The sequence below is a fragment of the Acanthaster planci genome, linkage group LG10, assembly GCF_054643075.1.
Source record: "Acanthaster planci isolate LZ-2023a linkage group LG10, COTS_SCS, whole genome shotgun sequence".
Classification (NCBI taxonomy): Eukaryota; Metazoa; Echinodermata; class Asteroidea; order Valvatida; family Acanthasteridae; genus Acanthaster; species Acanthaster planci.
The window spans coordinates 3663248-3674591 of record NC_141786.1 but is presented as its reverse complement, the minus strand read 5'-3'; the positions used below and the strand labels follow the sequence as shown (position 1 = coordinate 3674591).

Genomic DNA, 11344 nt, shown 5'->3' with positions numbered 1-11344 from the left:
AAGATACGTTGCCCTTCTAAGTTTTGCTATTACTTTTAGAGAATGAAAAGGCCAGCATTTTAGGAATAGCAAAATCACTTTTGGGGATAATAGTGGGGATCCTTTCAAGAAACGGAAGGTGAGATTAGTAAAATTACTATTTTGCCCCTCAGATCGAAGACCCAGATACGCCGCTGCACCATGATTCCAAGGCCGTTATATAGATCAGTCGTGTCTTCATATGAACATAATTAATTAGCATAATTATTGTCATCAATAGGGTATCCAGGTTTGAAATTTGGAGTCGGGGAATGATTGCTTTCTGGAAACGATTCAGGTCAAGTTATGTGGCTTTTCTAAATCTACTTTTAGACCCTTGAAGCAAACCTGGTTATGTAAGCTTTCTACGGTAGTGTAAAAACCCGTGAACGCAGCCAATCGCATGTACGCCTACCTTCTTGTGGGGGACTTCCGGCTTGTGAAACGTTCTAATTCCGGCGAACCGAAACAGCTTCCAGTGGTGGCGTTCCAGTTATTCGTCTTGTGAGCGCCCTCTCGCATATCAACAACACAACAACGTCTTGACCAAAACTCAGTGCTTCTACTTTCAAGGAAAATTCCTTATTTTAAGGAAATTTTTGCTTTCGAAAGAAGTTTTAAGGAAATGAAAAAATCTAAGGAAATTTTGAGGAAATGCCCCGAATCTGAAGTAATTATAAGGAAATTATTAAATTCTGAACAAATTCTACAAACATTCTCAAAATAAGCAGCAAAATTTGCATTTCAAACTCTACAGTAATATTCTGCCAGTCTGATTTAGGATGACAGGAAACAAGACTAGTAGAATAAAACTTTCTGCGCATGCGCACAAGTTTGTCTGTTGTCATGCAGATCAATATCACCACACATGATCCACAAAGCCTGATGTTTTGGTTCAAGACCGCGAGTTTGAGCATTGTTCTGACCTCTGCTTATATCATCTAGCAAACAAACATGGTAGTTTTGGTAGTATATTAGGCTTTTTGGTGGTTAACTAAATAAAAAAAATAAGAAAATCGGGAGGAAAATAAGGAAATTTGGCTCTGGGGATAGGGAAATGTTCATTTTGACTGTGGAAGCACTGCCAAATAACTGCTTTTCAGTCCGCGCGCCTGCGCGTATAACCAGTGGAGCAAATCCAAGACCTAAACCTCCAAGGCAACAGATTTGGGATGCGCTCAAACGATTGGGCCGTCATTGAAATGGGGCATTAATACTGTCTACACCCTGAATGGCCACACGCTTTTTTTTTTTTTATATATATATTTTATGACGCAACAGTGGACTTCTTGTACTTTCCCACGCAAAATGATTCTTGAAAGCAGACTATCGAAGCTTAAATCATACTTAAGTCCGACCTGCACATACATGTACATGTAGACCAAAGATCGTAGCGGTATTCGATCTTTGACATGGACTCATCAGCTTCAGAAGGCTCTTTTCAGAGTTACGATTATAGCCTTCATTCAAGTCGGAAGTCTCAGGCGTGTGTGTAATAATTATACCCGTTCCCGGCCGCATCAGCACAATGAATGTGGAGTGCGCTCGCGAACGTAGCAGGCAGGACTTGCACGCACTTTCACTGGTACGATACCTCGGCAGGTAAGTTGACTTACATGTATAACTATAAGTTATTTATGCCTTCCTACTCCTCCAGTTCACTGAATTTCGTGTACAGAGACAGTTTGAAGCAACCAGTAAAGACGAATACTTTGTCTTTCCACCGAGACGTACCGGTAGTATATGTACACAGTCATGTAACTCCATGGACACCTGCCATTTACGGTACGCGACGCTGTAAATGTACATAATGTAAAAGTGACAGTGAAGTTACGTAAGTTACACATGCAGGGGGCCTACGTGTACACGAACGTACAGTTCTTGTGGTTGTTTTACAAGGGTTAGAGCACGGACCCGCTGCTCAGTTGTGGTTAGATGTTACATTTAAGGAAATCACTCCTTTTCCCTTGCAGTTAATAATAATATCAGCTGTCAGAAAGTGATAGCATACCCTTAAAGTTAACCCCAACAGTCCGGAATGCTATGCTTGAAAGTACTACTTAGTAGTAAAGTGTAGTACTCAGCCCTGTCTCTTGTAAGAGGACATGACATTAGTAATCTCTGAAGCCATAAAATACAATAGAGAAGACAATGTACCATACAGTGCTGTGGCACTATGAATGCATGGTTTCATTGTTCTCTGTACGAGTAACAATGGAATAAACCTATCCAGAAATAGTAATTTGTAGCGCTAGTTCCTTCAGGCTCAGAGTGTTATGTAGTATTTTGTAGTAGTGAGTACTCTAAGCCAAACAATGCCCGATACTGTAAGGGTTTAAAGTCAAATTAAGCAGCGATTTAAAGTCAAATTAAGCAGCGAAAATTATTGAAACATAACTAGATTTATGGAATTTCCATTATATGCTCCATTTATTTTTTGTGTGTCTTATCTGGTTACACTAACACCCCTTTGTTCATGGATATCGCCAGCTGGACACACTTCATGCCCCCTCCCCATTTCCAAACTCTGGGACCTAACCCCAAACCGTATTACATGTAAGTGCATCACCGGTCAACCCCCCTGCTATTCCTCTCAAGTTTAAGAGGTCACCAGACATTCCCATTACAATACTAAGCATTCTGTGGCTCAAGTTCTAGTACATGATTGTAATATCTTTTGAGGTAGATGGAGGTCAAATCCCTCAAACAATGGTTGATGCATTCAATTCCAAGTTTATGTCTCACTTTACAAGTATTAGGACATGTATAAATATATCATAGGCCTACTTAATGTACTCCATCAGATGAATAGCAAAGAGTTGTGTTTCACAGGTGTCACCCCACCTGGTGCTCTGGGGTGTGAACAGGGCTCAGTTCTGGGGCCCAGCGAACTTTTAACATTACTGATCTCCTTGCATTTGAATTTACTCTGTCATAAAGCTGAGGGTGTGTACCGTACATGCACACGTCTATGTTTACACATGTATGTATGTTAACACGTTATATGTTTTTGAGTTGAAGTGCACCCCCAAGCGGCAAAAGCAAGGCAGATGGAGTGAAGGTTTCCAAGTGGGTTCTTGCACACGTTCTGCATGTACGCCAAGACCCTACATTAAGGAATAAATTCATTACGTGTACAATGTAGTCAGCGTGCTCCGCATCAAACGCAACAGCGACACCATTATAAACGAGGGCCTATGCGATGAGTACTTAAAGCATGGGGGAATAAAACACAAGAAACAAGCCCTCTTTTGTTCCGCTCGGAACGGATAGGAATGACATTATTGAACTCCAGAGTGATCTCTGTGTTCACCATCATTGATGGGTCTTAAAAAGAAAATAGGTATGGTTTTAATTATTATAAAAAAGTGTGTCCTTGTGTACCAGTACAAGGAGGACACAGGTGCGGTGTGACATGTACATGTACCTCAGCTGATGAGCCAACTGGACCATCATGACTCACCGTGTCAGCTCCAGTCTGGACCTCTGTACTAGTACATGTACAGGTACATGTATGTGCGCATTCAATTGGAAAAGTTTACTCACATGCACCATCATGGTAACACTGAAACCAATGTATTGTGTACTTGTCACAGAAAATGTGGGATCATGGAGAAGTCCTCCATTCTTAAGTCAAGATTTACAATGTAGGTCTACATGTATGTGTACGGTACAATACAGTACATGTACAATGTACATGTACATACGTACACACACCGCTACTTGGATCCCACATGTAAAATGAACCTACATGTAAAATGATAAACTTGGCAGCCAAATTTTATAGCTTGCAAATACATGTACAGATGTGTAAACACCTTGCTGGGCTAGCACAACTTGGTGGGCTGTCAGGCTAATTCTGTCCTGTCTAGATAATGTACGATACTTGCAGCCGTACATGTGCAACATGCAGATTGGAGAACTTTTCACTTAAAATTCAAGGAACCTTGTGCCTGAATCAACCAGGCCATGCTTCCCTTTGCATTCCTGCATCAGTGACTATGCTCCATTTTTCTACTTGTTGATTCTCACCAGACATTTTTTTTGATAAGTGTAAGCATACAGGTACACTGTACATGTACATGTATGTACATTTACCTGTTTACAGTACTACCAGCACTTAGCTGGAGGCTTTCAACTGAAATCACTGTCAGGCATCAAATTTTGGGTAAAGTTGCCTTTGATTTGGAGTTGAAAGTTAATTTATACTGGCTGGTGAAATTTCTTAACCTCATTAAAAATGAAGAAATGCAATTTTGGGCATGCATGAGTCTGTTTTCATTACAAGGTACATGTACACTGTACATGTTCTTGTACAATGTACCAGGTTGGGTGTCATGGATCCATTCAGGCAGCTCCCACAGTGCGATAAAGAAGTCTCCTTTTTTTATTTTCTTCACCCAAATTTCCCATGGGTGCAGCTGTAGAAGCCTGCCTGCCTGTGTCTCGCTGAGTGGACACGTACATGTACATTTACATTTACATGTATGTCCCTCAATGTACCGGTACATGTAATATCCCCAGGCCCCCCCCCATGGCATGACTGACACTCAGATACGTTGTACCATTAAGCTATTGTACAACACTCAGTTTTATTCTGATATTTGCCCTCTGACATTTTGTAATAGCTGTGTTTTCCTTTCATATTACAGATGTACTTCAGTAGCAATCATGACAGAGTGTAACCGTTTGAAAGCAGCCCTCGTACTGGTTCTTCTTTCTTTCCATGGAATGACAGGTGAGTTTTCGCCCATTTATTGTTTATTTAGTTATTTCTTTTATTACAAAATACAGTGTGCCACATACATGTACCTTGTGGCCTGATAGGCCAAATGCCGGTGACTGTTACAAGTTGTTACATGCTGTACAGACACACATGTACATGTAAATACTCACAAATTCGAGTTGAATATAAACGAAGTACATGTAAACTATACAATAAAACATAACAGTACAACAACCCATCAACAGTATTGCTGTTCGGCAAATAATTTACTCTAGAGTTATTTATCATGAGAGACCTGATTGATTTTTTCTCTCTCATACTGTTACTGCTGAGAGTGTTTCCATGTACATGTAGGACTTACATGTAGTCAACTTTTCATGTATACATCCTACTGGTACAGTACTACATGTACAGTGTATAACATTTTACATGTGCAGTGGATGTGATCTTTGGAAAAATCTTTAAGACCTATTTACCGGTTACCATCCATGTACCTGAGAGAGTTTGCTCATTCAAAGCTCACTCTGTGGGTGGTTTACAACAAAGGATACTGATTGCAAACACTTTTTCCATTTCTTATGAAATTGAAGGCTCCAGTTTTATTGACTTCAACTTTCACTCATTGTACTAGTACCCTATACACCTGTAACAATCTGTATCACTGTGTAAGTTGCACAATTAATTTGCTCTACGAACAAACTTTTGGAAATGTGTGAGTTAATTTTCCACTTTTTTCATTTTGTACATGCAGTGAAAGATACATGTATCACTGGGAATACAAGAATGGTTGTTGATTTGAAAGTACATGTACAAGTCATACACATGTTCTGAATCAGAGGCCTGGAGATGATACAGGTTCATTCATCTGACTGTGAAATTTGTCTTGCAATAACCCCGATGTCAAGTTTCCAGATGCCCCATTTAATTGTTGTGCTTTTCTTTCTAAAGTGTTGGGGCAGCATTCCTGCCAGCTGAAGTGCTCAAATGTGGGCACCTGCTTCTCATATGGGGGAGTTGTAGCTGACAGTGCACCCGTGGAGGAATGCCTGTGTCCAGAGAACTTTGCTGGTTTACTGTGTGAAGGTACGTGTACATGATCATTAATCCTGTAATTGACGTACTTTTTATTTTTTGTTTATTTTTTTCTGATCATCCAACTGTGCTCTTAGCATCAATTACTGGATGGTAATGAGTAAGGAAGACAATGAAGAAATGTTCAGTTTTAGAGGTGGGAGGAAAACCCTGGATGTATGTTTCGGGGGAAACCCACGGACTCGGGTAGGGACTGAAAACTCAATCCACATGTGGACCGAGCTGGATTCGAACCTAGGCCCCCAGAGGTGGAAGGCGTGGAAAGAAACACTGCGTCAACCTGACTCCATACACATGGGCCAGCATGCATGGAACCATGAACTAGGAACAGCACAACCTGATCTTCTTCTTGCGTATGAGATCCCACACTGCTACGTCACATCAGGCAGCTTCCTCAGCCAAGCCACGGTCTCTTGAGTTGGGTTGGTAAGGTCAGGGGGCCCCCAGGTCTCCTAATTAAGTTCCGTGCAACTGAGCAGGATGTGATCTAGGGTGTGCTCAAGGGAGCCACATGGGCAAGCTGCAAAAGGTCAGAGACCCCAGCGATGTACCTCCTTGTTGACGTCACAGAACCTGAAGCCTTAAGGCAAATTCCAGTCACCAGGAGCAAAACTTGGCTATCATCAGCACAGTGCTTCTTAAATTGTGGTTTTTCTGTGCATGATATGGTTGGTATTATTTCTTCTCCCAAATCTCCCTACCATTTAATTTCCTGGCAAGTTAAAATCCTCTCTGTAGATGCAAACAGTGACATTTGTTTGTTTGGTCCTGACTTTCAGAACCAGCGTCATACATTTACTTGGAGTCGACTGCTTACACTGTGCCGGAAGTTGAAGGGGAAATTGTCATTTCCGTAGTTCGGGATGGTGATGTGTACCGACGTTCAACAGTCCGTAAGTGAATAGAACTGTTTTTATTCATGGAGAGGGGCAGTGTCTCTCTTGGCATGGTGCAAAGCCCTTTGGATAAATCTGAGGAGACATCATTACTTTGGCAGCTAATATGCTACCGGTACGCCCAACTTGATGTGCCTGTGCGTATTGACATTTCACATGACTGACCAAAGAGGTATTGTCAGAAACACATTTAACTCATAAGTATAAAAGTGCCTCCAAAGGCTCTAGTGTACACTTTACCATACACCTTACATAAAGGCCTTTCACGTTTGGCAGTCTATACTGGAGGAAAATGTCCATGTGCATAAAATTCCGCATTTATTATTTTTTTACTTCCAAATCAGGAGTTGTACACTACACAGTTGGTACATGTACAATGCACTGCCAAGATTTGCTGTGAAAAAGCTGTTTTTAACTTGGTCAATTCCCTACATGTATGTTTGTTATACTGGTATATCCACTTTTAAAATTGCCGTACTGCATATTATACATGTACATGCAATAAGAAGCATTCATGTGAATATTCATGACCAATTTTCAACTGAATATGCACAAATCTGAGGCACTTGTGAAGGAAACATGTTACTGTGTGAAAAAAATAAATGCATAAAAGAACTGAATTGCAGTTAAGCTCATGTGTGGCACTCAGGTGTGCATTTTTTACTGGGAGCACATCTCGCGTCACGCATCCATAAATTTGAGCTTATGACCACACTTTGGCAAGTCCTAACACCCATTGATCAAATTGATCTCACCACTTGCATGAGAATGTGGTTCCTCCGCAGTAACAGTTTCTGTGTTTCAGTCTGTAGTTCCCTCAACCAAAATTCCTTACGCGACCATCATGTACAGATACGTTAGACTCTCAGTGACTGTCAGTGTCCGTCAATTTCTCGCCTTTCAGAATTACTAACTTACGCTTTAGACGCCATGTCCAACGTCGACTTTGAGAGTCATTTCGAGTTGATCATCTTTGAGCCCTTCTCCGAAGTCCAGAATGTGACGCTCCAGATCATTGACGATTCGACCGCTGAGAGCTTCGAGACATTTGGTGTCTCCCTCCATAATCCAACCAATGGGAGCTTGCAGTATCCCAGTGACAGTGCAGTGGTGTATATACTGGATGATGATGGTGAGCAGAAATGTTTTGTTAAAGATACATGCGCCTTGACCAGACTTGAACCCCTAGCTCTTCTCACTTTCCCATCAGTGGATAAGTTTGCAACTCTGGACAAAACGTTTTGTTGTGAATACAGCGGAACATGGTTATAACAGCATCCTTGGGATTTTAAAGGTTTCCTTATCATAATAGTTACATGTACATGATAATACCTTGTATTATCAGTAATGGAAGAACAAAGACTTGGGTCTGAAAATTGTCCGTGTTATAAATATGACCTTGTGTTAGCAGTGCTCTTTTTATCTGTGTTTAACTGGTAATCTGGTTTTGTGATGTTGAGTACACCTGCACATGTACATGTATGTTCATGATGGAGGTTTGAATAACATTCATGACTAACCCTTACACTGTCTGATTTTTACATAGAAGATATTGCTTTGAAAACTCTTGTGCTGAAACAAAACTGAAATCATAAATGCATGTACTGTAATTGAGGACCAGGGGTGTTTAGATAAGAGTTTTAATATAATAGGACCTACATGTATGTCAGAGAGGGCACATTTTCTGAAATTTGGACCTCGTCAGGGATTTGGAGAGCACAAACATGTATGCAGTTGTGCATTTATAAATCATGCTCAGAGGAAAAATGTGAGCAGGGAATGGCAAATTGAGGCAGGGAATGAGTTCATTCACAACCCTGACAACCCCCCCTCCCCACGCCTCTCCTGTGCATCACATGGTTGGCGTTAGGCTGACTGGTTTTCCTGAAGTGGCCCAAACCAGGATGAATCTGCAGTCAGTTATATTTTTCCGACATCTCAAAAGCGGTCCACATCATGGGCATGTGAAGACCTAAAATGAGCCGCAAAATTTATTACAAGTCATTTGTGAAGTAGGCCTATATTTATTCTTGTGCGACATTGGTTCACACAGGCCATGGTTCAGTAAGGTTAATGATTTGGACTTGTGCCACCGGAATAAAACGCAAACTTGTCCGTTCTAAGCCCTGTGACTCATCAGACTGGTTTTTATGTCCAGTTTCCTTGGCATGAATGGATATTTCTGTTCACTCTGGATGGAATGCCAGTCAATCACAGGTTGCTCCCCAGCTAATGCAGTTGATACATGTAGGCCTACTACTGGGTGGAGAGAGGCAAGCAAGGGGTGTGTCTTGCCCAAGGCCACAACACGCAGCAAGCGGCTGCTAGCTGTTTTCAGCTCCGACCTCCTGATCCCACGAACCACTGGTTGGCATACATCCCTCTGTGCCTCAGGAATATGTAACCAGTTCCAACACCAGTAAATGCTCAACCAAATAAAATCTCCTCTACTACATGTATGTTGGTGTTGTCGAGATTTGTTAGAGAGCAGAGGTAACAGTTGAGGGTGGATGTTTGAGCTGTCCTTGTCACAGTCTTCATGGTGAAAATGAGGCAAATGCTGAATAGCTTGTTAAAATCCTTTTCTCTCGACAGCAAGATCATTCCAGGTTTTCCCTCTTCAGTCGACGATCAGAGTGCCCGAGAACATCAGAGTCGTGGAAGTTGACCTGCTGAGATCGGGGAGGCCGAACAGGGTCATCAACATCAGTAAGTCGACAGTTTGTCATTGTCATTCAACAAACTCCTTGAAAGACTGATGACTGTGGTGTACATTGTAGATCTTTGATGTCCAAGGCTAATTTTGCTTCTTTCCTTGCATGGTTGTCAGCAAGCCTTTATGTACAAGCTTTTATATCCTGAGATGTTGCATGTGGATTACCACACATTGCTGAGTGTTGGAGCAAATTACAGAAGTAACGGCGTACCTCTGAAATGACAGACCTGTTTTGGTTTTAAAATTGAACAGAAGACACATGTATCTCTAAATCCATTGGTGGATCCCCCTTTCCCAGGCTCAACAAATCTTTCTGTTTTGGAAACCAATGACTGAAAGGCAATTGTATTTCTCTTCCTACAAAAAGCATATTATAAAAGCTATCTAATTATTTTCATATGTACACATGTACAATTATTAACAATGGACAAATTCGCGGTGACACCATGTGGATAAATTTCTCTTTTGTGAGTGTGTGTGGTTCTGAGAAGAACCGGGGTCATTTCTCTTTTGTGAGTGTGTGTGGTTCTGAAAAGAACCAGGGTTCTCAGTGAACCGGGGTTCTCAGTGTATATATCTCAAACAAAATGCTGCATTTTTATCCAAAAGTATTTTATGATTTTCATCCAACTTCTCTCCCCAGAGCATAATCCAAAAGTTGCTGTAAACAGCCCCGTAAGTGGCATTTTCACGGGTATAATTTCCAAAAGGGTGTAACTGGTCCCCTAATGTTTTAACTGACGTTTGACCACTGGACCAGCATTATGTTAGAACCCTGATTCACATGTACATGTAGATGTGGAGGAAAACTCTCACATCTCCTCTCCTAAATTGCAGCTGTGTCTCCTTTGAATGAGAGTAGCTACTACCGTCTCGCACCGAAGGGCGACTTTGCTTTCCTGACGGGAAGAATGCAGGTGTTTCAGTCTGATCAGTACCACCTGTCCATACTTGTTGAGATTCACGATGACCAGTTGCAACAGGGGACCAGGGAGTTTACCATCATGTACCGATTGAAACAAGATGGGCAGAATATCAACGGCTTTGTCAGCATTATCATTGATGATGATGATGTCGCTCGAGATTTAGACCAAAGTAAGAGATATTTGGTTGCTTTTGCATGTATTTTGAATATATGTACACGTACATGTAGCTGGTACTGGTGGGAGAATCAAGGAGACCATGAAGGGGGCCCCATTTCCCCATTTTTTCAACTTGAGGATGATTCCCCCCCAACACACACAAGTGTGTATTTGCCTGCAACTGGGGACCCCTTATTGTTCCTCTTTTGTTTGTACTTTAACATTTGTAGAAGACCACCCATATGTTTTGTACACAGTTGTCAATCGGGGACCCTCTGTCAATCGAGGACCTTATTGTCCTCTATTGTTCAGGGTCCCCAATTGAATGCAGAAACAAACTCACACACACACACACCTTTTTCAGGTCCTGTAATGGCTGATACCAGATGTTCTCACAAATGCCCCCTTCCACTTTGAAAATCATCCCACTGCCAGTGATAGCTACAAATATGGCCCACTCTGTCTTTGACCTTTGTAATCAGAACTACATGTAGTAAAATGGCACAGGTTGACCAGCTCAGTTAAACTACTTAACTACTTTGTGCGGGGCCCATTTATACACGTTGATTCTGCAGTTGATTCCTTTTTTTTTCTGTTTTCAAAATTCATTAAAAATTCCTAACTTCATTTAATACTGGATGTTTACTCCCACACGAATGACTCTCTGGTGAATACTCTAATCTGACAGACAACATTTACACGTATTGACCCCCGGGTATTTCAGCCAGGACTGCCGCCTTGTAAAAAGAGCCCAGATTGTGTAATGTTATGTAAGTTTCTTTTGTTCCCAAAACCGGCACAAGGCACTGCTGGC

General features: G+C 41.5%; 1 protein-coding gene across 4 annotated transcripts in view; it reads left to right on the top strand.

Annotated features, from left to right (window-relative positions):
• Positions 1–792: 792 nt before the first annotated feature.
• Positions 793–11344, top strand: part of LOC110984335 (uncharacterized) — a 27056-nt gene continuing 16504 nt past the window's right edge. For 2 of the 4 annotated variants that reach the window (XR_015426662.1, XM_022244403.2), the window contains exons 1-7: positions 793–1620; positions 4671–4756; positions 5693–5827; positions 6616–6729; positions 7637–7864; positions 9328–9441; positions 10286–10543. Coding sequence is in view for 3 of the 4 variants with exons in the window: in XM_022244403.2 (XP_022100095.2) it covers positions 1547–1620; positions 4671–4756; positions 5693–5827; positions 6616–6729; positions 7637–7864; positions 9328–9441; positions 10286–10543 (1009 nt within the window). In the remaining variant the exon portion in view is untranslated. The remainder of the gene's footprint in view (positions 1621–4670; positions 4757–5692; positions 5828–6615; positions 6730–7636; positions 7865–9327; positions 9442–10285; positions 10544–11344) is intronic. The other 2 variants (XM_022244400.2, XM_022244401.2) reach the window with 2 other exon arrangements.